The sequence below is a fragment of the Myotis myotis genome, unplaced genomic scaffold (assembly GCF_014108235.1).
Source record: "Myotis myotis isolate mMyoMyo1 unplaced genomic scaffold, mMyoMyo1.p scaffold_m19_p_3, whole genome shotgun sequence".
In the NCBI taxonomy this organism is placed as follows: domain Eukaryota; kingdom Metazoa; phylum Chordata; class Mammalia; order Chiroptera; family Vespertilionidae; genus Myotis; species Myotis myotis.
In genome coordinates, this window is record NW_023416335.1 from 41,349,300 (window position 1) to 41,375,884 (window position 26,585).

The following is a 26,585-nucleotide window of genomic DNA, read 5'->3' on the forward strand; positions in this document are numbered from 1 at the left end:
GAGAGAGGGTTGTGTGAGAGAGTGTTCTCTGCCCCTGCTTCTCAACCAGGGGAGAGCCATTTATCAACTCAGCTGAGTTTTCAGTGACTTGCCGTGTGCTAGGTCTGGTGAGCATCACAGAATGGGCCCTGTCCTCATGGAGTTCTCATTCTAGAAGGGAGATGGACAAAATGAAGGATTATCTTCCTCTCAAAAAGTAAAAAAATAAGCCCTAGCTGGTTTGGCTCAGTGGATAGAGCCTCAGCCTGCGGACTCAAGAGTCCCAGGTTCGATTCCGGTCAAGGGCATGTACTTTGGTTGCGGGCACATCCCCAGTAGCGGGTGTGCAAGAGGCAACTGATCTATGTTTCTCTCTCATCGATGTTTCTGACTCTCTATCCCTCTCCCTTCCTCTCTGTAAAAAACCAATAAAATATATTAATAAATAAAAAAATAAAAAATAGATTTTAGTAAATAGATCAAGAAATTAGAAGAGGAGAATAAGGTGAAAAATTAGGGTATATTTTTTTAATAAGATGATCAGGCCTTGCTTTGGAGGTGACAATTCGGTTGAGACCTGGAGGAGGGACAGTGCAATCATGGGAGGAAATGGGGCAGAGTATTTGTTCCCAGCAAAGGGAATAGAAAACAGGAGTTGGGGACTACAACAGGCCAGCCCGATTGGAACAGTGAGCAGGGAGGGGAGGGGCAGGAGATGGGTGGCCAGTCAGGAGGGACCTGGTCACGCATGACACCCCAGGTAAATGTGAGGATGGCAGATGTAAGGCCATAGCCGTCAGGCATTGTGGAGGTCTGAAAGCCCATCCTTAATAAAGCGAAAGGAAGGTTCCAGAAGAGATGAGAACAAGAAATTGAGCAGCTAAGGTTTGGGGTTTCTTTTGTGTAGGGTGAGGAAGTCACTCAGTGATGTTGGTAGTTGGGGTCAAGGAGAAGCCTGATCCAGCAGCTGCGGGTGCGGAAGAATGATAGGCAACAAGAGTAGTCAGCGCATGGCCTTTGGAGATAGATGCCAGGGTTGTTTACAGCTAGGAGGGGCCTGGGGCTGGAAGTGTAATTGGGGAAGTGGTGGGTGATGCTGAGGCTGCCGGGAAGTGCTGTCCCCAGGGCCTAGGAGCCTGTAGCCGGAGAGCAAGGAGCTGAGGATGGTCAAAGGGCTTCATGGAGAACACCCCCTTGGCCACAGCATGTGGGGGCCTGTGGCTGAAGTTTGGAAGTGGGGTCAAGATAACGAGCACTGCCCGGCCAGTGTGGCTTAGTGGCTGAGCGCCGACCTATGAGCCAGGCAGTAACGGTTCTTTTCCCAGTCAGGGCCCAGTGGAGGGCATGCGGGAGGCAGCTGATGGATGATTCTCTCTCATCATTGATGTTTCTCTCTCTCTTCCTCTCTGAAATCAATAAAAGTATTAAGGAAAAAAACCCCACACAGATAACCAGCACTCCACCGGGCTCCATTACTGGGAAGCTGTCCTCAGTTGTTTAGGAAGTATAACGGGGGGTCCATCGCTTTTCAACTCTGTTCCCCAAGAGCCCTGTAGGGAGGAGGGTGAAGGAGCACCCCCGGAAGTGTGGAAGTGGAAGCTCCCTGAAGCCTGGCATGTCTTGGCCAATGTTTCCATTTATTCAGTGTTGATGTGTTCGAACTCTACAGTTTACTGACACTTTCAGGAAGATGTGTGCTCTTGGGACACTTGGGGACACTCCTTGGGGCGTGGGCCTCTCAGTCGGGCACACTCCTCTGTGGGGCCTCTTGGTCGTTTCAGCTCGGGGAACTAGGTGCATTTTGGTCATGTACTTTTCACTTCCTTCTCACCGTGGGAAACAAGAAGTGATGCAGGAGTGACAGCCCAGTGTGAGTTCTGCAAGGAGGAAACCCTCCACAGAAGCCTCATTGCAGCCTAAATGCCAGTTTATCCTTTGGATCATTTCCCTGCAGCTCAAATGTTCGCTGAGCTCAGCTGTCCAGGGAGCTGTGCTGGAAATGGAGTATGCAAAAAGGCCCGACAGGCCTCCCGTCCTCGAGGGACCCCTGGATGGTGTGGGGATGATGGTAGTACCAAGGGCATTGTACACACAGTGGACCCATTAGTGTGTCAGGAAATCAATTTAGTGAATTTCAACTGGCATTTCTTGTGTTTTTTTTTTTTTAAATTAAAAAATTTATGGTAAAATATACAAAATCTACCATTAGTAAAAAAAATTGAGGTATGATTGATATTAATTTCAGATGTATAACATGATTCGATATTTGTATATATTTTGAAGTGATCACTACATTAAGTCTTAATATCCATCACTCCACATAAATACAAATTTTTTCCTGTGATAAGAACTTTTAAGATTTACTCTCATTATGCAATACAGCATAATGAACTAGAGTCACCATCCTGTATATTATATCCTCATGACATTTTATAACTGGAAGTTTGTACCTTTTGAACCTCTTCAGCCATTTTGCCCACCTCCACACCCCTCACCTCTGTCAATCACTAATCTGTTCTCTGTTATTTTTGAGCTCTTTAAGATTCCAGCCCTAACCGGTTTGGCTCAGTAGATAGAGCATCAGCCTGAGGACTCAAGGGTCCCAGGTTCGATTCTGGTCAAGGGCATGTACCTTGGTTGTGGGCACATCCCAGTGTGGGGTGTGCAGGAGGCAACTGATCGATGTTTCTCTCTCATTGATGTTTCTAACTCTCTAACCCTCTCCCTTCCTCTCTGTAAAAAAATCAATAAAATATATTAAAAAAAAGATTCCACATATAAGTGAGATCATACTGTATTTTTTTTTTCTGTTTGACTTATTTCACTTAGCATAATGCCCTCAACTTCTATTCAAGTTGTCACAAATGGCAAGATGTCTTCCATTCTTTCTTTTTTTTTAAATCTTTACCTGAGGATATTTTTCCTTTGATTTTTAGAGGGAGTGGAAGGGAGGGGGAGAGACAGAAAGACAGAAGTATCGATGTGAGAGAGACACATTGATTGGTTGCCTCCCACATTCGCCCCTGCAACCGAGGTACATGTCCTTGACCGGAATCGAACCTGGGACCCTTTAGTCCGCTCTATCCACTGAGCCAGATGAGCTAGGGCCATTATTTTTTATGGCTGAATAATATTCCTTTGTGTATATGTATGTGTATATAATATTAACTTTACCACATTAACCATTTTTAAATTGTGCAGTTTAGTGGCTGGCCTTTTATGACTGTCTTATTTCACTGAGTATAATACTTAGGATTCATCCATGTTGTAGCATGTATAAATATTGCCTTCCTGCCCTAACCAGTTTGGCTCAGTGGATAGAGCGTCGGCCTGCAGACTGAAAGGTCCCAGGTTCGATTGTGGTCAAGGGCATGTACCTTGATTGCGGGCACATCCCCAGTAGGAGGTGTGCAGGAGGCAGCTGATCAATGTTTTTCTCTCATTGATGTTTCTAACTCTCTATCCCTTTCCCTTCTGCTCTGTAAAACGTCAATAAAATATATATTTAAAAAATTGCCTTCCTGTCCTGGCAGGTGTTTCTCAATGGTTAGAGCATTAGCCTGCACATCAAAGGGTTGAGGGTTCGATTCCTGGTCAAGGGCACATGCCTGGGTAGCAGGTTCCATCCCTGACCTGGTCCAGATGTGTGTGGGCAGCAACCAGTCTATGTGTCTCTCTCTCATATCAATGTTTCTCTCTCTCTCTCTCTCTCTCTCTCTCTCTCTCTCTCTCTCTCTCTCTTCCCCTTTCCCTCTCTCTTTCCTTCTCCTCCTCCCCCTTCCATGCTCTCTAAAATCAATGGAAAAAAATATCCTTGGGTTAGGATTAACAAAAACAAAAAAATTAATGGAAAAAATATCCTGAGGTGAGGATTAACAACAACAAGAAATTGCCTTCCATATTAAGACCAAATAATATTCCATTGCATGGATATACCATATTTTGTTTATCCATTCATCCATTGATGGACACCTGGGTTACTTCCACCTTTTGGGTATTGTGACTAATGTTATGATTATGGGTGTATAATGACTGGCATTTCTTTTTAATGTTGTAGGGTACAATACACAATATCAGAGTAGCGTGGGTAAATGTGGACACAGTGTAGACAGACCTGGGTATTCAAGAGTGCTTGGGAATCTAGATTTTTATGGGGAATATAATTTTTTAAGCTATTATTATTCAAAATAATAATGTGTACCCCACCCAGCATTTTTTTTTTTTTTTTTGCTGGGATCTTTGTGTGGGACTCCAATGGGTGACCTCAGGCATGAGAGATTATGTATAAGGGATTTTTGATAAGTGACAAAATTCCATGGGTCCAAAGAAGGAGAGATTTGCTGGAGAGAGGGGTCAGAGAAGGGCCAAGTGAAGGAGCCAGAACTTGAAGCTGGGAATAAGTCAAATTAAAAAGAAAAGGGGTACAGGAACTCTTATTCATTGCTGGTGAGATAGCAAAATAATGCAGCTACTTTCAAAAATATTTTTATTGATTTCAGAGAGGAAGGGAGAGATAGAAACATCAATGATGAGAGACAATAATTGATCGGCTGCCTCCCACCAGGCCCCTCACGGGGCACTGGGCCTATAACCCAGGCATGTGCCTTGACCGGAAATCGAACCGTGACCTCGAGGTTGACGCTCAACCATTGAGCCACACTGGCTGGGCTAATGCAGCTACTTTTGAAGACAGTGTGCAGGCTTCTTACTAAATACTCTTTCCGTGTGACCCAGCAATCATGCTTCTTGGCGTTTACCAAAGGGATTTGAAAACTTAGGTTCACACAAAACCTCCTCTCGGTTGTTTATATCAGCTTTATTTATAATTACCAAAACTTGGAAGCAACCAAGATGCCCTTTAGTTGGGGAATGGATAAATAAACTGTAGTCCATCCAGTTAATGGAATATTATTCAACACTAAAAGGAAATGAGCTATCAAGCTAATGAAAGATATGAAGGAACCTTAAGATCGTATTAAGTGAAAGAAACAAGTCTGAAAAGGCTAAATATTTACTGTGTGATGCCATCTCTATTACATTCTGGAAACGGCAAAACCATGGAGACAGTAAAAAGATCAATGGTTGCCAGGGGTTGGGAGGAGGGAAGGATGAATAGGTGGAGCACAGGATTTTTAGGTGAAACTCTTCTGTATCATACAGTAATGGTGGATACATGTCATTCCACATCTGTCAAAACCCATAGGATGTATGGATTTTGACAGATGTATAATGAATGACCCTTACTGTGAAGTTTGGTTGATAATGACACGTCAATATAGGTTAATCCATTGTAACAAATGTATGACTCTGGTGGGAGATTTTGATACTGTGGGAGGTTGTGGGAGAGTGGGTGATTCAGAACTCTGTACTTACTGCTCAGTTTTGCTGTGAGCCTGCAACTGCTGTAAAAAATTAAGTATAAGTAAACAAATAAAAAGAATGAAGGCTTTCCAGGTTGGGGGGATAGAGGTAGGAGTGTCAATGTGTGCTCAGGGGATGAGTGGGCAACTGGTCTGGCTGTGAGAAAGCGTTCCTGTGAGCACAGTGGGATACGTGGCTGGAAAAGCAGTCTGGTGCTACTGCGGATATGCAGACACACACCAGCTTGTGCTGAGGCGGGACTTTGCCAGCGGCATGAGGTGATGTATCTCTTAAATTAACCTAACTGCCCAGATGTTTATCTCCCAGGGATTGATAAACTGAGCAGCCTGTGAAAGCACAATGATAACTGACTAAACTATGCAGATTAGTTCTTTATCCTTGAGGAGGTATCCTTTTAATTAATTAAGACAGTGAATTATATGTCCACATGCATGTGATTAAGTAAAATTCTTTGACCCAAGTAAAGTGTTTTCTGATGCTCTGATCCCAGTGAGTGATATTAAAGGCTTATGTTGTTAGTCAGTAATACCCTCCAGGTCCATCCTTACTCTCTGAATTTTGAAGCAAGATCTATGTAATCCCTTGGAGAGGATGAGGTTTAATAGTTTAGAACAGCTGTTCTCAACCTGTGGGTCGCGACCCCTTTGGGGGTCGAATGACCCTTTCACAGGGGTCGCCTAAGACCTTCGGAAAACACATATATAATTACATATTGTTTTTGTGATTAATCACTATGCTTTAATTATGTTCAATTTGTAACAATGAAAATACATCCTGCATATCAGATATTTACATTACAATTCATAACAGTAGCAAAATTACAGTTATGAAGTAGCAACGAAAATAATTTAATGGTTGGGGGTCACCACAACATGAGGAACTGTATTAAAGGGTCGTTGCATTAGGAAGGTTGAGAACTACTGGTTTAGAAGAAGGTGTTTGATTGGAATAGGAGCTATTGACTGTATTTTCAGAGAAGAGCCAGCCAGCACTTAGGCACTCACAACCTTAGAAGGGATCTTGCCAATGAGTCCTTACCCTAGTGGTGGTCACTTGGGCTCTGCTAACTACACTAGGGTATCAACCTGCCAGTTCTAAGATCCCTCACTTGTGAGTTTCAATCAAAAGTGATTTAATCCCCTCACAGCCAAGGGCAAGAGAAGTAGTGTCTTATTCATGACCCATTTTGTTCCTAAGGTTACTGAATTGTGTGCAAATGTGTGTGTGTGTGTGTGTGTGTGTGTGTGTGTGTGTGTGTTTTATAAAGAAGGACTTAGGATAGTTATCCACTCACAGTTAGTAGATTCTGGGTGTTGGTTGTGGTGTGGGAAAAGTTCTTGTGAAGATATGTGGTGATAAGACAAGAGACACTGTGAAGCCGTAAAGGAATGGGTTAGCCGAGGGAGACAAGGGAAACAAGAAGGCCAGGGGTGGACCAGGGATTTCTGCAGTGCCCACAGCCTGGGAGGACCCATGTGGCTCCTGGGGCAGAGGGAGTGCAGGGACCTGGGGAACATTGGGGAGAAAAGGGGATACAGCCTGCATTCCCACCTGGCTTATTTTCACCTGGAAAGAACAGGTGGTAGATGAAAGGGGAAAGGATATAGAAATGAATTTTGAGCAAGTTTTAGGAAAGGCGGAAAGCCGCAGAGGAATGAGGAAAGACAATTTTAGCTTGAGAGTTGCTGCTGCATTTAATTTGACTTGGCTGTGGGCCACTCCAGGAATGCTGGGGTGGTGACCTATTTTGAGACAGCTTACCTGAGGTGTGGGTGTTCCACTCTCACCCTGGATGGATTCCAATGACATCTTGCCAACACATACCAGACACTGTCTTTGATCACAGAGCTTCTAAGTAGTTTGAGAGTAGTCATTGCTCTGAAGGAGTTACATTCATGATGAGACAGGAGGGAAAGGCTGCTGCATCAAGTGTTGTGGATGAAGAGTGGATGGAGAGAGTGTCCCTGTGGAGAGGAAGACCACTGGGGCAGAGCTGGGCGGGGGTGGCCTCTTTGGCAGTGGTCTGGAATTGTTGAGTAAGCTCCCTCAGGCATAAATTGGAATCGAGGTATCAGTTGACCATGTCTAATTCCTTACTTAGATGGTGACAGATAATGTGAGCTCCTACGAAAGTGGGCTTCCAGCAGATGGAAATGAAAACCTTCAGTCCCTGCTGGTACCTGTAGGGCTCAGCTGGCTTTCTGAGAATTGAGCAGTGATGGAAATTGGGAAGGTCCTTAAGTCAAAAGCCACCATGAAAGAAATATGTTTGAGCAATTTCGTCTAAGTTATTAGGCTTTCTAATGAGGTCCAAATGTGATTACTTACGAGTTCTATCCTGGTAATGGCTGATATTTGGTGGGATTTTTTAAGTTTTCAAAGCAGCTCCAGTTGATCTCTCAGTGGCTGAGGGAGGTGCTATGTAAAGGGGTCCTTCCCATTTGCTGGAGGCCAATACTAATCCTATCTAAATAAAGAGGGATATGCTAATTGACCATCACTCCCCCACAAAGATGGCAATGCCCACAGCCAATAAGGAGGGAATATGCTAATTGACTGCCATGCCCTCAAAGATGGCGGTGCCCACAGCCACAAGATGGCGGTGCCCAGTCCCTTCAGCCCTGCTGGGGCGGCAGGCACGCAGCACGGCCAGGCCCGCCCTCAGGCGGGTCCGGCCACTCCGCGCGCCTGACTCCGGAGTCCCTCAGTCCCCTCAGCCCCCCAGCCGCCCAGGGCCGGCCCAAGGCACAGGCAAGCCTCGGATGTTGACTGCCCAGCAGCCCAGGGCCGCCCGAGGCTCAGGTAACCAGGGCCGGCCGAGGCTTGCGCTGCCGGCAGTGGCAGCAGCAGAGGTGTGATGGGGACGTCGCCTTCCCCTGATTGCCGGGTCGCCTCCTACCCTTGAGGGCTCCCGGACTGTGAGAGGGGGCAGGCTGGGCTGAGGGACTCCCCCTCCAGTGCATGAATTTTCATGCACACCAGGCATCTAGTAAGTTATAAGGCTACTTTGAGCTCACACACACACGGGAAGTGGCAAAGTCCTAGACTCTTAATAGCAGGATTTCCTCCTCAATCTGTATTTTGTTTATACTCATTAAAATTTTAAAAATTTTTTGTTAAAATGCCCATAACATAGAATTTATCACTTAGCCATTGAAGTGTACAGTTCAGTCGTGTTAAGTACATCCACATTGTTGTACAACCAATCTCCACAGTTCTTTTCATCTTGCATTAGTATTTTATTAAACACTGACTCCTCACTTTCCTTTCTTCCTGGTCACTCTCCTACTTTCTGTCTCTCTGAATTTGACTCCTCCAAGTACCTCATGTAAGTGGTATCTTACCGTGTCGGTCCTTTTGTGTCTGCGCCATTTTACATTCCCGCCGGCATTGTGCAAGGCTTCCAGTGTCTCCACATCCGTGCCTACACTTCTCCATTCTAATGGGTGAGAGGTGGTATCTCCCTGTGGTTTTGATTGGCATTTCCCTGAGGATGAGTGATGCTGAGCATCTTCTCCCGGGCAAGCAGAATTTTAAAGAGGGCTGTTTAGGACCAGCGGTCACCATCTGGGTAAATTCCAGTGCTGACTGCCTGAGCACTTGCCGAAGGGCACAGCTGTAGAGTAAGTGGCCCAGCACATTTCAAGCCTGTTTACTGGTAAAGCTCACCGATTTATACTTTTGTGTTGGAAGGAAATTGAAACCTAGCGATGTGAAATGACTGGCAAAAAGTCATGGAGGTCCAAAATCTGGACCTCATAGAAATGAAGGCGGGGGAGAGGGAGACGGCCGAGGCTCTGGGAACTCTAGGGTTCTCAGTATCATTGCTGGGACTAGAAGCCATTCTTCTGGTTCCTGTTCCAGGGCCAGCAAAACCTGGAGCTCAGTTTCTCTTCCTGCTTCCTCAGTGGTTAGGGAGAGGGATAGAGAGCTAAAAACATCGATGAGAGAGAAACATCCATCAGCTGCCTCTGCACACTTCCTACTGGAGATGTGCCCACAACCAAGGTACATGCCCTTGACCGGAATCGAACCTGGGACCTTTCAGTCTGCAGGTCGATGCTCTATCCACTGAGCCAAACCTGTTAGGGTCACCAGGCAATTCTTGAGCACCTGCTCTGTCCCCAGTGCTGTGCTGGGGATAAAGCAGTAAAGGAGGTAAACATGATCTCTGCTTCCATGATTGTTGTCTGGTGTCAGAAGTCTCCTTACCCTGGCAAAATCAGTAAAATGGTGCTAATCTTTGAGCTAGCTTTGCATATTAATTATTATCCCTTAAATAATGCATAATGGAGAATGGCAGTTTATTTGAATAGGGTTTTTCTTGGGTCCTCTATAAAGTTATTGTTTTTTCCTTTTACAGTTAAAAAGTAATTTGAAATTATGTGAATATTCTCTTCCACATCAAACTTTCATTGGTTTTAACTCCCACTGATCATTTCTTTTCTTTTTTTCTTTCTTTCTTTTTTTGTTTTGTTTTGTTCTCACCTGAGGATATTTTTTCCATTAATTTTTAGAGAGTGGAAGGAAGAGGGAGAGACAGAGAGAAACATCGATGTGAGAGAGACACATCGATTGGTTGCCTCCTGCATGCACCCCCACCAGGGCCGAGGAACCTGCAACCAAGGTATGTGCCCTTTACCAGAATTGAACCCAGGACCCTTCAGTCCGAGGGCCAACACTCAAACCACTGAGCAAACCGGCTAGGGCTCCCATTGATCATTTATTTCTAAATCCATTGTTCCTTCAACATATATTTGCATTTGAGAATGCAAGCACTTTCCCTTCTCTCCCATTTACAGAAAGTAAGGATTGGTGGACTCTTTTTATGTAAAGGTTTATGATCCATTTATTCATTGTGATGCTCAGTGTATCCCAGATTTGCCTAGTGAGAGCCCTTCAGGCTGGCTCCTCTGTCCTTTGGACATATCCTCATGATTTTTTGAGCTTTTCCTTGTCTTATGGTGTAAGATGTTTCAGGCCCGTCTTGTACTTTCTCTGCCTGTTTTGTGTTGGTCTGATCACTGGGTAGTGATGCCGTTGCTAGGAATGCTTGGGGCACTCCTCACAGACATTTTCCCTGAGGAGCCAGTGTGGAAGCTGGACCAGCCCTTGTGGTTCTTCAGGTTGCCAGCTGTACCTCCACGGTGATCATCAGGGAACTCTGAAAAAAGATAAGGTGTTTACTGACAAGTCCTGCCTGAGGCTACGCAGCAAGGTCTTGGGGTTGGCAGAGTAGACAGAGAGAGAAAAAAAGGGAGAGAGAGGGAGACAGAAAGAGAGAGAGGAGTCATGAGTGTGAGCCTGGGGTTCTGCCTTTATTGGGATTGAGGGTGGGGTGCCTAGGGTGTTTTGTGTTCACTCTTGATCAATTTAAAACATAAGAGTGGGTAATTGAAGTGCAGGAAGGGAAAAAGCAAGGGACGGTGAAAGGATCACTTATCTAGGTCAAGCAGAGTTTTGTGAACAAGAAAAAGGGAAGTTCAAGGGTGGGTGGCCTGGGTTTTTACAGTCACGTAGCTGGCAATGTGTTTGAGTCGAATGTCTTTGAAGTGGATGCCTCAGCAATCAAAAGCTTATGCTGCAATAAAAAGAAAGCTGCTTGTGATGTGCTTACACTACACTGTCCCAGCCTTGGAGCCAGTCATTTCTTCAAGGAGCCTTGGTTTCTTTATGTCAGGAAAGGTATTAAAAAACCGAGACCTGGGCGCCTGCCCGGAGTGTTCTGTGACATTGGTGTGCCATTGTTTCCAGGCCCTCCCGGCAGACAGAGCCAGGGGCTTTGTGGGTGTGTAAGCACATATCTAAGATAGCTCACCCTGCACCCCCCGCCCCATGTCTGTGTATTTAAAATGTAGACTTTAAAAACAAAACTTATGGATGTAGGATTCTGATGAGACACAGATGTGTCTTTTTGGGAAGATGTCATTCATTGTTCTCTCCATTTTTAACAGGTGGCTAAACCCCTTGTTTAAAATCGGTCACAAACGGAGATTAGAAGAAGATGATATGTATTCAGTGCTTCCGCAAGATCGCTCGAAGGAACTTGGGGAAGAGCTGCAAAGGTAAGCACAGACAGTGAGGAGAAGGGTGAGAAAGGGGAGCCTCTAGGGCAGCGGTTCTCAACCTGTGGGTCGCGACCCCTTTGGGGGTCGAATGACCCTTTCACAGGGGTCGCCTAAGATCATCGGAAAACTCATATAGAATTACTTATTGTTTTTGTGATTAATCACTATGCTTTAATTATGTTCAATTTGTAACAATGAAATTGGGGGTCACCACAACATGGGGAACTGTATTAAAGGGTCGTGGCATTAGGAAGGTTGAGAACCACTGCTCTAGGGTCTAATGCTTTGGACTTTGGACAGGGTGTTGTCTTCCTTTGGGTCCTTCTGGAGCTTGGGTACACTGCCCTCCCTAACCCTCAGGCTGTCCCTGGGCTTAACCTGCTTGGCAGGTGGGTGAAACTAGAGGTGCCTGTGCCTTTGTGGAAGTGGAGAGAGCCCCCAGCCAGAGCCCTGAATGCCAAGAACCGTCTGGGGAGGAGGTATCCCTGCAGGAAGTTGACTCCTGTCTGCCCTCTTGGGCTGCTCAAGGTGCCGTAGTCCTGCAGAACTGGCAGGAACTTGTTTCCTGAGACTGGGGCTGTTCCCCTCCAGGCCTGATGTTCTGGCGCCTCAGATACTGCACCCCGAATTTTGGGAGCCCAGCATCTATTGGACAGGGGTGAAGTGCCCGGCAAGAGGCACTTACCTTTCACTCTGCTACCTCCCCGGTTTGCCCTGCGGCAGGGCGTGCTGCTCTTCACCGTGCTGTGCTTCTCCTCGCAGGTACTGGGATGAAGAACTTTCGAGAGCCCAGAAGGTCCCACAGGAGCCATCTTTAACAAAAGCAATCATCAGGTGTTACTGGAAATCCTATGTAATTCTGGGATTTTTTACGTTATTTGAGGTAAAAGCTTTGACCGCAGTGAACCGTTTTTGGGGACCACTGGGGTGAGAGGCAAGAAGTTTAAGGCCTGTGGATAAAAGGTGTCCAGGAAACACGATATCGTTAGGCTGGGCAATTACTCAAATGACTGGACGTGGGAGGAGGGGGTCACTATTTTTCTGTTAACCAATTAAAGTAGAGTGTTGAGGAAGGGCAGCCCTGGAAAGAGAAGACATTTCTAACCATGTTAGGACACCGTTGGTGCTCAATGTTATAAACACTGAGTGGTCCTTGACCAGAAGAAGATCTCACAACCTCCAGGAATATGTGGTTTGGAGGAAGTCAGTTGGGACCAGCGCCCAGAATCACGAGGCATTTTACAGGTGCTCTACAAATAACTGTTACCTTGACCAGGCCAGATCTGATAAATGTTCTTCCAAACAGGTGTTGTCACCTTCCAGGGAAATAGAACCCGGGGCCCTGCGTCTGGGCTGGAGCTGGCCAGAGCTCCCAGGAGCAGATGTGCCTCCAGGCTGTCACCTTTGCAGTGGGCCCGGGTACAACAAAGCAATGCCTTCTCTCTGGAGAAGCTCTGGCATCACCATGAATTCTGGAGAATTTGTACATCACCCATTCTGGTTTCTTATTCCTGGTTATTGGGCCAATGGCTGGTTGGAAGGTTGTCTTGGTAGCCTGGCATTTCGGAGAGTGTAGGAGGGGATGTGCTACAGAGAACCCAAGGCAGAGATCCATGATGTCAATGACCTCCATTGCCCTGAAGGGCCTCCAGTAAGACATTGTCTGCCTGGGGGCGCAGTGCCAGCAAGCCTACCTGTTCTGGGTAGGTATGCTGAAAATCTGCCTGCATAGCTCATGCTCTCCGTGCCTTATGGACATTGGTGGTCCTGCGTGTGCCTGCGATGAGTAGAGACAGAAGTTGCACTTGCTATGAAAGGGTTGTTTCAGCTGCAGGAGGGCAGTGAGTTGTCACAAGTGCGTTTTGTTGGGTTGGCTGATTTGATGTGGGCGATGTAGCTCCTGTTTAAAAGGTTCTGCTGTAGTGAAGGGCACTGTGGGCATTGGGTGGCTAAGTAGGTGAACTCTCCCCTACACAATTGGAGAAAACCAGAGACTCTGTCAGCTAACAGGTACAGGTGACTGGGTGGTCCTGGGAAACTGAAGTTGTTGATGACAGATGTGGGTTGGCTAGTGTGCCAGAGGTTGGGGACAGGTGTATGGGGCAGAGTGCCTCCTTTAAGAGGGCACCAACCACCATGTGGATACTGCTGTGGCCTTGTGAAAAGCAGGGTGGAGATGCAGACCAGTGGGACTAACTGGGGGTATTAGAGGATACAAGAGCCCCTTGGGCTGGTCTTTGACCTGTGCACAGGTGTACCAGTGATGGTGTTTCTACATTGTTACAATAAGTCTCAGTTTGAAATAAGCAGGTGCGAAGCTTGTGTCACTGTGGCCTGTGTCTGTAGCCTTTCCTGACCAAATGTGACTGCTGACCTCCCCAAGCAGAGCTCTCATGAATTCTTCTTGCCAGGAGTCCTCGAGGCCTCGGATGTGCCTGTGGCCCACACCACGTGTCTGGTTGTGGGTGGATGGACTGAGTGGCCTCGGGCTAGTTTCGGATAGTATGCTGGGGCAGTTTCCCTCTGCTGTCCCCAGTTTCCCTTTGCTACCAGGTGTGGAGAAGCTTTGCGTCTTTCCTGGGCGGAATTTGGGAGAAGTAGACACAGAGGTAGAGCTGCAGGAGCTAGCATTCCTCTTGAGAAAGAGAGGGTAGGCCCCACTGTGGTGCTGGGATTTTTGCCCCAGTAATACTCAACTATTGGGAGATCCAGGACACCTAGGATTGGGGGACTGAACGCAGGTGCAGCAGCCAGGTGCTCTTGACCCAGTAGAGACCCAATGCTCATTCTCAGATGGGATCTCGTCACCATCTGGGGCTTAGAGACACCACCCCAAGGAACCAGCTGCCCAGGACAACAAGCTCAGTTCAAGCCCAGCAACTGGGGCCACCCTTTGAGACCTGCCTGCTTCAGCTTCTCCAGCACCTGGTACCTAGCCAACATGGGGCTCGTACTCAGTAGTATTAGTATGAATATTAGTATGAGTAGCAGCAGGAATACTACTATACTCCTCAGTAGTAATAGCAGCAGTAGTGGTTCGTATTGAGTGGTAATAGTACCAGTAGTGGTTTCAGCAGGGCTTACTCAGTGGTGGTGATGGCAGAGTAGTATTATAAGTGTAGTAATAACACTAAACACTAAGCTTCTATGAGCACCTTATATGTAATATTACATTTATTCCATTGGCCAACTCTAAACAAGGTGGAAAGTATTCTTATAACCCCATTTTATTTTATTTTATTTTTTATTATTTTTTTTAAAGATATATTTTATTGACTTTTTACAGAGAGGAAGGGAGAGGGATAGAGACTTAGAAACATCGATGAGAGAGAAACATCGATCAGCTGCCTCCTGCACACTCCCCACTGGGGATGTGCCCGCAACCAAGGTCCATGCCCTTGACTGGAATCGAACCTGGGACCCTTGAGTCCACAGGCTGATGCTCTATCCACTGAGCCAAACCGGTTAGGGCCTTATAACACCATTTTAGAAAGGAGGACACACAGTGCCAAGTAGATACACATTGTGCTGAGGGTCACGCAAAGCATGAAGGACAGAGCCGCGACTCTGTCTTGGACTCTGTGATTAGAGCCTGACCATGTCTAGGACCATGTCCAGTGTCTTCAGAATCTCAGACATGTGCATCTTGGACTTGGCCTAGCTATGATAAGTAAGATGCTAAAAACTCCCTGGAGCCTGGCTGGTTTGGCTCAATGGTTGAACGAGGAGGTCATGGTTTGATCCCCAGGTTGCTGGCTCCATCCCCAGTAGATGTGCAGGAGGCAGCAATCAATGATTCTCTCTCATCATTGATGTTTCTGTCTCTCTGTCCCTCTCCCTTCCTCTCTGAAGTCAATAATCAATCTATCTATATGTATTAATAATATTTATATATATCTATATATATAATGCCAAGCAACTGGAATGACCGGTTGCTATGATGTGCACTGTGGCTGGCCAACCTCCCGCGGCCCCTCCTTCCAGCTGGTCATTGTCCCCGCCCCCCACCCCCTCCCCCCATTGGCCTCTATCGCCTGCCAGGCCAAGGGACCCCACCTGTGCACGAATCCGTGCACTGGGCCTCTAGTATATAAATAAAAGAAAAGCTTTATGTGCTGAAGTGGTGCTCTGCAAACCCTAACAGGCGTACAAACAAAATAAAAGAAACTCCCTGGAGCAGGAAGTCAGACTGAGGATTGAAAAGTGGGGTGTTCAGGTCCACTTTCACATCGCAGGGTGTGCACTGGGCCTGGGGTGTTCGTGGTGACAGCTGGATGGCACCGGGTAGTGCTGGTAGCAGACAAATCAGAGGTGAAGTGGTATTGGGCTTTCTCCCAGGAGTGTGCTTGCTTGTTCATGCTGCGTTCGGGTGGTTTGTGGTATAAAATTAGACAGTGGCCTAGATTCCCTAGATGAGCATGCTGTTCATTTGAACTGTGTGTTTAAGATAATAACTGACAGAACTCTTCGTTGTGATACAGTGAAGTTCAGGGGCCACTAAGGGTCATTAGAGCTCAGCTAGAAGTAAACCTTGAATTTCTTGTTTCTGGCAGCCAAAAGAAGCCTGAAATCCAACACAAATACTCTTGTTTTCCTAGACTTGCTTGTTGACACTCTGCTGTTTTGGAGACGTCGGAAACGATTTCTTAGGGTGAAACTAGTAAGGATCTGTTTATATTTCAAAAATCATTTTCAAGTGCTGTTTGGGGTTTTCAGTGATTAAAACTAGTTACTGAGTTAGCTGGGATGAATGTTAGTTTAATGATTGATTTCTTGAAGCAGCTTCCCATTTTGTGGTCTTATGTCTATGCTCCTTGTTGGTCTTTGCATTTTAGATAGTGGAGGATCTAAACTCAACCTGGGATTTTCTAGAAAGCTCAAGGCCTGAGAATTATCAAAGCGTGGGCAGGGCCTTCCCTGGGCCCCGCTGGCAGCAACCAGGGGAGGAGGCTGGGTGACGCCGGCCCAAGGCAAGGCTTTTCAGATTGGGATTTCAAAGTAGTGAAAACCTCTGTCCTACAGAATTGAGAAATAATTATATGCTTGGAGAAACAGGTACCAGGCTGGTGATGTACGCGGTGTTCTTATAGGCCAACGCTAATTAGAAGGGAACAGCCAGTGAGTTCCCAGCACTCCTGGGCCCTGGTGCACCGCCATGGAGACTGCAATGGGGAAGGAGCAAGTCTCTTTCCATCCAGAGCCCTCAGGGTAGAGGGGAGGAGCCTGAAGCCTCTTCTAGGACCAAACCTTGGGGAAGGCCACCTCCCCAGTCCTGGGGCCTTTTCTTGGAGAGATGAGGTCTCTGCCTGCTGGTATGTTTATGATATGGCTTCAAAGAGCTGCTGTGGGTTCTCCAGGCCCCTTCCCCTGAGAGGGGAGGAGTGGGCTATTCCATGACCTTTGGAAAAATGCTGGCCTTTGTCTGAGGTCACTGTAGCAGATTATCTTTGGTCCAGGAGGCTGTAGAAAGGCAAACATTTCGTGTTGAAACTAAGCAGCTGGACAAGAAATAAACAGACAAACAAAACTCTGAGTAGAATGTATGCCTTGACTTAGGGCTGATTCTCTGAGAGCGGTACTGGGCTTTTTTTTTATATTTCCCAGATCTTTCTTCCAGGTGTCCCTCACCTCCGCCCAAGCCGGGTGAAGAAATTGCTAAAATAATTGTGGGCCAGGAGCAACCACTGAGAGCTACACAGCAAAGGAGAGATGGAGGGAGCATCCAAAAAAGCTAACAGGAGACCCTCAGAGCAGACCTGCTGTGTACACCCTGCTGGTTCCAGGCACATAGCACTAGCATGGCAATATCCACAGCAGTGACCCTGAGTCGTTAACAAGGGAATGTTTCTCAGTCCATTTTAAGAAATCAGGGAAGTAGCCCTGCGGGTGTGGCTCAGTGGTTGAGCATCCACCTATGAACCAGGAGGTCATGGTTCGATTCCCAGTCAGGGCACATGCCCAGGTTTCTGGCTCTATCCCCAGTAGGAAACGTGCAAGAGGCAGCTGATTGATGATTCTCTCTCATCATTGATGTTTCTGTCTCCTTTCTTCTCTCTGAAATCAATAAAAGATATTTAAAAAAAAAAGCCAGGGAAGTAGGTGACTTATTTTAAAAGGATTGCATTCAAAATGGTTAAAATAAAAATCTGCCCAGAAGTGAAACTTTCCATTACTATCTAGGAAAATTGGCGTTTAGGAATGATTTCAGTTAAGATTTCTCGTTCTGCCATGATTGCCTGTAAACAGCAGCGTGTTTTCCAAGCCCTTTGTGAAACCAGCCTCTGCCAGTCTTTGCTGCCAAGCATGGAGTAGGTCCCGTCCAGGACTTGTGTGCAATACACGTGGTCATGGCTTACACTTATTCTCATGCTGGGTTCTGAGCACATTTCACTGTCTCAGCTCCTGTAGTTGTTCCAGGATTTCTCTTAGGTAGACAAGGCAGGCATTTTCACCGATGAGGGCCTGGAGGGCATATGATGGCTTAGAGTCCTGTGACTTACAAGTAGCCGATTTGGTCTCTGAAGCAAATGTTCTTATTCCTAGGCCAGTGCCCTTTGCATTCCGTCCTGATGCTTTCTTCCCTGCCACACCCCCTCCCACGGATGAGAGAGCCCAGAGTAGGTGTGTGTTTTCTGACAGTAGCTGTGTGCTCCTCTGTCAGCTGCTTCATACAGTGTGTTTTCCCCCCTGTAAGTTTGTAAGGACATTCAAAAACAGAAAAATAGAATAGGATTGACACGGGAGAAGCTCAGAAAACAGACTAGGAGTTATCCTTCTGTAAGGGACATTGACATTTATAAAGGAAATCTCCATGTGATGGCTCTAAGTCACTAGAAAATCTTAGTGAAGAAGTGTAAGAAGAAAAAGCTGTACAACAAACTCAACTCTATCCTTATTTTACCATGCTTTTCCTATTAACCCCTCATTTTGTCTTTACCTGAAGATGGTATTTAAGGTAGTGACTTGGAATTACTCAGTTTTTCTGGGCACCTCCTATGTATACAGGATATGTGCATATTAATGAGCTTCTATTAGTTTTTCTCTTGTGATTTTATCTTTTATTACAAGGGGTCTCCACCAAGAACTCAGAGGGGTAGAGGGAAAATTCCTTTCTTTCCCTATAGGGTAATAAACACTTATGTAACCCTAAGCCAGCTTTAGTAGTTATCAATTCATGACCAGTCTTGATTCATCTGAACCCCTACTCATTTAACTTCCCAAGATTATTTTGAAGCATTTCCTAGACATCACATCATTTTATCTATAAATATTGTTTTTTTATTGCTTTTCAGAGAGAGAGTGGAAGCGAGGGTGGGAGGAGAAGAAAAGAGAAAGGAAGAGAGAAGGGGAGAGGGATAGAGGAGGGAGACACACACCAATGTAAGACATGAACTGATTGTCTCCCTCATGCACCTCACCATGGGTGGGTAGCTAACCTATAACCCAGGTTTGTGCCCTTGACTGGGAATTGAACCTGAGACCCTTCTGTCCGAGGGCTGACTCTCTAATCACTGAGCAACTCCAGCTAGGAGTTCTAATAAATATTTTAGAATGTGTCTTTAAAAGTTGAAGAATCTTACCTGGCCGGTGTAGCTCAGTGGTTGAGCATCAACCTATGAATCAGGAGGTCACAGTTCAGTTCCCTGTAAGGGCACTTGCCTGGGTTGCAGGCTTAATCCCTAGTAGGGGGCCTGCAGGAGATAGCCAATCAATGATTCTCATCATTGATGTTCCTATCGCTCTCTCTCCCTCCCTTCCTCTCTGAAATCAATAAAAATATAATTAAAAAATAACAGATGTGGAATCTTTCCCTTATATAATTCTAATATGATTATTATATACACTAGTATCATTAATATCTAGACAGCATTCATATTTCTTTGTCTTCATTTCTTGTAGTTGAACGCATATCCAAATAAGATGCATTTGAAGGCATATCCAAATAAGATGCATTTAGTTGATACAGGTTCTATGTGTTAAGGGACAGGAGATGTCCTCATCTCCCCTGGTTACTAGTGGGGGTGGACTTCTTGGGATATTCTGAGGAAACGAAATATCTGAGATTCCCATAGGAGGATGTGATATTATAGAAAGCTTTGTTTTCATGGAATTAAATCTCTGAGTTTCCAAAGTCCCATTTCCCTTTGTCCTGCCATAAAAGAAGTTTGGCTGTGGCTTCAGTGGAGCTAAAATCGGAGCCAGTGTTCAGTGTTCTCATTCCATATTTCCACACTCCAGTTCAGCATCAGGCTAGCTCAACTGTTTCCCCAAGCAGTTCATTAGTCCATTGTGTGTGGGATCCGCAGGGCCACACAGCTATGAAAGAAACATGGGCAGGTGTAAAACGAGAGCACCACAAGCTAAGAGCCCAGAGCACAAGAGATTATGTCTTCCCACATTATCTTGTGATTACAGTAGCAATGCCCATTCTGGCCAATAATCTTTGTTCCCAGGTGTGACTGACTGACAAGCATCTTCCCCGTGTCAGCCTAACTTTATTGGGCATGTGTCTATCTTCCCTTGGTTGGATCCCTTCCCCCAGTGTTTTGCAGGGAATAGGCCAGTGATTTCCTGGGGAGTGGAAAGTTGCAGCTTCCTGGTGAAGCTGCCCAAATGATGTGCCTATAATGTCTAGCCTTCCTTTACTCCTTTTCTATTATTAATAACTAGCTAATTACAATGGTATCATGTGGGTTCCTTTTCTGTTTCCCAACTCTCCTCTCTTTTCCTCTCTGCAATGTATGTATGCATACATATATTTATGTATATATCATCTTAATCCTCACTCAAGGAAATGCTTAGAGAGAGAGGGGGGGAGAGGGAGAGAGAGGGAGAGAGAGGGAGAGAGAGAGAGAGAGAGAGAGAGAGAGAGAGAGAGAGAGAGAGAGAGAGAGGCATCTATTGGTTGCCTTCTATATGCTCCAACCAGGCAGGAATCGAACCCACAACCTGAATATGTGCCCTGATTAGGAATTGAACTGGCAACCTTGTGGTGCACATGATGATGCTCAACCAACTGAGCCAGTCAGGCTGGTCTATTCATTTATCTATGTTCATTGATAGGTTGATAGAAACCAACCTGTTTGTCTTGTAGAAATTCCTACAGTCTGGATTGAGACTATTGTTTTCCACCCTCACCCCCACTCCTACCACATGTTCTCTTAAGTTGGCTAGATCTAGAAGCTTGATCCAACTCAGCCCTCCCCCCAACCCCCCTCTCTTTGACAGGATTACTGAATAGGTAGGGTTGTGTTACCTCCCTTATGAGGTACATAGAGGAACATAACATGTGTGTCTTTTGCATATGTTCATTTTGTGTATGATCATTGCTTAAGATCCATTAACTCTTTAGCGGGTTGAAAAATGGTGATATTCTAATTCTTCCCTTCTTCATTTATTGGCCAAAATATTTTCATAAAGAGAAACTTGGCTGTTATCAACACTTTGATTACTCTTGTACAATATATCTAGGTAGGCCAAGGGATATTCTTAATTAAAAAAATATTTTTATTGATTTCAGAGAGGAAGGGAGATGGAGAGAGAGGGTCCTGTGTTTCTTGTATACACGCTAGTTTCTGTGCTTTCTGCAGTGACAGGATGTTGTTGGCTCTTCATGTACAGTTTTTGCCCTACCCAGGAATCAGCCGTTTTCTAAACAGCCTTTTAGTGGGAAATGGTGTTTAGGGATTATAGTGTCGGCACTAGATATGCTCATTGCTGCTGGTTATTATTTCTCAATTTGCCTGGACCAAGCTAGAATATGTTCTTTTTCAAGGTAAACGTATCATGAGTGCTTTTGGGGTATTTATAGTCCAAATCATATTGAGGATGCTAGTGTGTTTACTTAATCTCATTACTCATACATCTTTATCTCTTACATCTGTATCTCTTTTCTCCCATCATCTATTTTTCTTTCTCCCAGGCCTAATCCCACTTCCCATTAAAACATAATTATTAATTTGTTTTAACGTACAGTGTCAACACTGTCACCCATAATGTGACTTCTGGAAAAAAAAAATTAAGATTCTTTTGCAATTCATATTGCCCTGTATATCACATAAGGAATGTATTTTCAAATTATTTTGTTTAAAACCACTTTCAGTTATTCTCTTTTTGTGTGGTTATGCCAACAACTGGTTATGCCAACAACTGGATGGTATATATTTAGGTACATTTGCTTTATTTTACTCTGAAATTTTAGGAACTGCTTTTTAAAAATGTGTTTGGTTTATATTGTGGTGTAATGTTTTGTTGGTTCCAAGGTCAACAAAATCAGGAGAGGCTAATTTTAAAGAAGGCTGTTATTCTTGTTCCTCCCACTCTATTCCCTCTTTCCCTTTAGAGGTAAGTTTAGAAACAAAATACGGTTCTTTTTTTTTTTTTTTTTTTCCTTTTTCTCCCCTGCAAAAAGCTTTATTGTTTCATTTGGTCCAATGCATAGGAGAGGGCTCCCGGGTGGTTAAAAGAATCGCTAGAGGTTTTGGGGAGAGGCTCAGGCAAAAGCCAGACACTGGGGGAATGCAGAGGGGCCCCTCAAAGGCCTCTGGGCTCCAAAGGCTCCTAGTGAGCCTTTCGAAGAGATACTCGCCCAGTCCAGCCTGGGGGCCAGCCAGCCTGCAGAGGTTGGTCAGATGGTCACCCATCTTCGTGATGAGTATCACCTCCTCATCCAGGAAGTGGTTCTCCAGGAAGTCACAGAGCTGAGGGTCTGCACGGGTAGGACCCAAGGCATGCAGCTCCAAAAGGGCCTGGTTCAGGTTCCTCTCCAAGGCCAGGGCGGCTTCCGTGGCGTCCAGAGTTTTGCCTCACTCATCTTGGGAAGGCTTCAGTACATCTTAAAAGAGAATGCGGCCACTACGCTGGTTTTGCATCTTCAGGATTAGCTCAGTGCCAGAGGGTCACAGGGTCAGTTCCCAGTCAAGGGCATGTATCTGGGCTGTGGGTTCACTGTCTGCTCCTGGGTCTGGGCAGTGCGGGAGGCAACCAATCCATGTGTCTCTCTCACATTGATGTCTCTCTCTTTCTCCCTCCCTCCCTCTCTTCTACTCTCTCTGAAAATCAATGGAAGAAATATCCTCGGGTGAGGATTAAAAATAAAATAAGATCAAGCAAGAGTGGACAGATGAGTGGGAAGGTATGGGCCAGGAACTGGCAGTACTTATCAGTGAGCTTATTTGCTTGACTGGATTATCAAGTACTGTCTCTCAGCAGAAGATTCCAGGTGCTTGGCGGTAACTTTTTGTACTGGGTTTGTTGCCTCTATCAGTATTCCGACTGATAGGTGACAATGCTCTTATCATTCTCTTGTAATTATACCCATGTTAGGCTTAAATGGGAGCTGAGTAGCAGGCAACACTGACTCCCCGAGACAGTGATGCGTTGTTTAAAGTTCGGGGCGGCAGGTGTTACCTCAGGGCGTCTGGTGGATAGCCCCCGGGTCACGTGCAGCCCTTCGCTATTCCTGGGTTGGGACTGTCCCACGTGCACAGTTTGACGTTCTTGCTCCAGCTTTTCACCTCCGTGTACTGTTGTTAAAGTCTGTTTTATGACCCCCCTGCATTAGGGTTCTTTTGTAAATTACTTCTTCCTCTTGGGGCGAGTGAAAGGGCGTGCTGGAAAATGTAACAGTGAGTCTTTGTGTTCTTGCGATCTGATCATCTTACTCATAATTCTTCAACTAAACAGTGTTCCCTTACCTCTAAATAGTAGATGGAAACTTCTGTGACCTCTTGGAAGGTGAAGCGCATGGTCATGTGTGTGTATGTGCATACGTAGGACAAGGTGCTGTTTTTTTTTTTTTCCTTCATATTATATTTTTACTGATTTCAGAGAGGAAGGGAGAGGGAGAGAGGGATAGAAACATTAATGATGAGAAAGAGTCATTGATCGGCTGCCTCCTGCACACCTCCCACTGGGGATTGAGCCTGCAACCCAGGCATGTGCCCTTAACTGGAATCGAACCTAGGACCCTTCAATCTGCAGGCTGACACTCTATCCACTGAGCCAAACCAGTTAGGGCTGTTGGTGGGGTTTTAATGTTATACCCATTTGAGGGACAGGGTCATCTCTGTAGATATCCTGATAGGGCACTACTAGTTGGTTGAGAAGAAAATGCATGTTCACTTTATTTCATGTTTAGTTCTTTGGATCCTTCCTTTCTTTTGTGCATAGGTCCCTCATCTCAGACAGATAGGAAAGAGCTATCAAAAGCAAACCTGCCCATTGTTTACATGTCTCTGTTAATAAAGACGGACTGCTTAAAAGGAAATGCTTGTTTCAGAGTTGAGTTCTTGAAAGATTTCCAAATTTTTGGCATTTTGTCTTTTTTTTTTTTTTTTTTAAATATATCTTATTGATTTTTTACAGAGAAGAAGGGAGAGGGATAGAGAGTTAGAAACATCGATGGGAGAGAAACATCGATCAGCTGCCTCCTGCACACTCCCCACAGGGGATGTGCCCACAACCAAGATATATGCCTTGACCGGAATCGAACCTGGGACCCTTGAGTCCGCAGGCCGATGCTCTATCCACTGAGCCAAACTGGTTAGGGCGGCATTTTGTCTTTTGAGAAGTCAGTGGAGGAAATGATGTCGAGGGCCTGTGTTTACTTTTGGTGGCTTGGATTTGCACTGAATGTTTGGGTTTCTTTGAAGGGGAGAAATGTACCTTACACGGGAGGAAGTAGTTTGTGGGGTGAAGTGGCCATTTGTCATGGAGGGACAAGGTTTGCTGTTTCTTTGCTTTTAGTCTCAGGGAAGAAAACACTTTCCCTAAATCTTATACAGGAGGCAAGCCCAATGACTCCTAACTCATTGGTGTAGGATTTTAATTGTTGCCTTGTATGGCTTGTATGTCTAATTGAGGCTTTTTTATTTCCCTTTTAGGAAGGCACCAAAGTAATCCAGCCCTTACTTTTGGGGAAAATTATTAATTATTTTGAAAATCATGGTCCCACTAATTCTGTGACTTCCCAAGAAGCCTATATCTATGCCACGGTGCTGACTACCTGCACGCTCCTTTTGGCCGTCCTGCATCACCTATACTTCTATCACGTGCAGTGTGCTGGGATGAGGTTAAGAGTAGCCGCGTGCCATATGATTAATGTGAAGGTAAGTGTCATTTGGTATGAAACTGTGCACCTCACCTGAAGCATCAGAAGTATTTGGGGAAAGTTCTACCTAACCTAAAATTTTTGTAAATAGAAGCATTTAAATCTTACTTAAAGAAGCTTGATGTTTGCATCAGGCTATTTTTTTTAAAAAAAACACACACAAACTTTACCAATATAGAATGAGTTTTCTATGAGATCATATCAGGGCTGCCTTTGATAACATTTGACCTCAGGCTGTTGCAAAATACTTATAATGTAATCTAATGAAAAACGTATCAGATTGATTTAAGCATAAAACATTCTCTTTGTTTTCATGCCTAAACCTCAGTTATATTTGTAGAAGTTTTATTGTTGTTGTTCATTAAAACCATCATTTACAACAACGTTGTATTTAAAAGTGACCATCAGTGAAATGGGATCTGTAAAATGAAATCTACAAAGATGTATTTGAGAAAGGGAATGATGATTTTTTAAATGAATTATTTAACTATGTTCAATGTGATTTTATTAACTAAAGAAAACCGTAAATGGAAGCCACGTATAGACTCACTGTATTCTATAATTATGGCTGTTTTTAGTAGTATTAAAGAAAAATTGGGTGTTGGGGATAAAACTCTAAATTTCATATATATATTTTACTAATTCTGGAGAGAAAAATGGTTTCATCTATTTTATGTTGCTTTTCAATTAAGTTACTATTATGTAAAGTTATTATTATGTACAGTACTTTTTTCCCCTTTAGTGTGCATGGTAGCAGTTTTAGTGATAAGACCCCATTTGATGTGTTCAGTTTTTTATATTGAGAAATGCCATGAAAATATCCTGTTATTTACCTTGGTCTTAACCTTTTATAAAAGGAGTGAATATTTCAGGTATCTTTACAAAGGACTTGCCACAGATACACCAGTGTCAGGAGCTGAAGAGCTTTGTATAAATGTGATCCTGGATATTTCTTTGCCCTGGGCTGTCGGCTTTAAAAAACACCCCCTCACCCCCAAATTAACAGTATTTGAAATTTGCTGAGAGAGTTCATCTTAACTATACTCACAGCCCCACTACAGATAACTATGTAAGGTGATAGATATGGTAATTAGTTTGACTATAGGAATCATTTCTGAATATATATGTGTATCAAAACATCATGCTGTATACCTTGAATATATACAATGTTTATTGAAAAAATAAAATCTTCATCGAAAGATAATACCGGGCAATATAAGTATTGCTTCTTTTACCTAGTTGCTACTTATCTTGAGCTTCTGTATCTTGTGAACACTTTTCTTGCAAAATGCAAGATGTCTTCTCCACATCTTCCTGTGGGCTGCATCTTATTCATCTTGGAATTGTGTGAATCCGGAGGCCTGGCATCTCATTGCCTGTGGTAGGCCACAACGGGTAAGTCTGGTTTCCTCTTCTGTGACATGGATTATTGTTTTTTTCATCCTCACCTGAGGATATTTTTCCATTGATTTTTGGGGAGAGTGGAAGAGAGAGGGAAAGGCAGAGAGAAACATCGATGTGAGAGAAACACATTGTTTGGTTGCCTCCTGCAACCACCCCAACCAGGGCCCGGCTGGGGAGGAGCCTGCAACCACAGTACATGCCCTTGACCGGAATAGAACCCAGGACCCTTTGGTTGGCAGGCTGACACTCTAGCCAATGAGCCAAACCAGCTAGGGCATAGAAATGGTAGCAGTGCTGGTACACTCAACTCGGGGTCTCCATTGTCACTGTCGTCGTTGTTGTCCTCCTCCTCATCATCATCATCTTTGTTATTCTGTTGCACTCCTTTCTGCCATTCAGGAGAATACTCAGGTTTATTTTTAAGTTAGCTAGATTTTGTATTTCCAGGTCATGTTTAGCCTCCATAAATAAACAAGACATTTCACTAGCACTCTGCTCTGAAATCTGTAAACACTGAAGTCAGGTTTGAGGTGACAGTTCAAGCAAAGCTCTTTGCAGCTCAGGTGAGTTGCTGTCCACCTGTTTTTCTTGCTTTTCTCACTAAGCTTTGGAACATTGCCCTTGGGAAATCCAATCTGACT

General features: G+C 44.9%; 1 protein-coding gene across 8 annotated transcripts in view; it reads left to right on the forward strand.

The window, feature by feature from the left end:
• Positions 1 to 26,585, forward strand: part of ABCC4 (ATP binding cassette subfamily C member 4) — a 226,675-nt gene that overhangs the window by 29,016 nt on the left and 171,074 nt on the right. For 7 of the 8 annotated variants that reach the window (XR_004965841.1, XR_004965842.1, XM_036297857.1 and 4 more), the window contains exons 2-4: positions 11,316 to 11,426; positions 12,192 to 12,312; positions 24,314 to 24,538. Coding sequence is in view for 6 of the 8 variants with exons in the window: in XM_036297857.1 (XP_036153750.1) it covers positions 11,316 to 11,426; positions 12,192 to 12,312; positions 24,314 to 24,538 (457 nt within the window). In the remaining 2 variants the exon portion in view is untranslated. Of the gene's footprint in view, positions 1 to 11,315; positions 11,427 to 12,191; positions 12,313 to 24,313; positions 24,539 to 26,585 lie in introns of those variants that run through there. The other variant, XM_036297854.1, reaches the window with a different exon arrangement.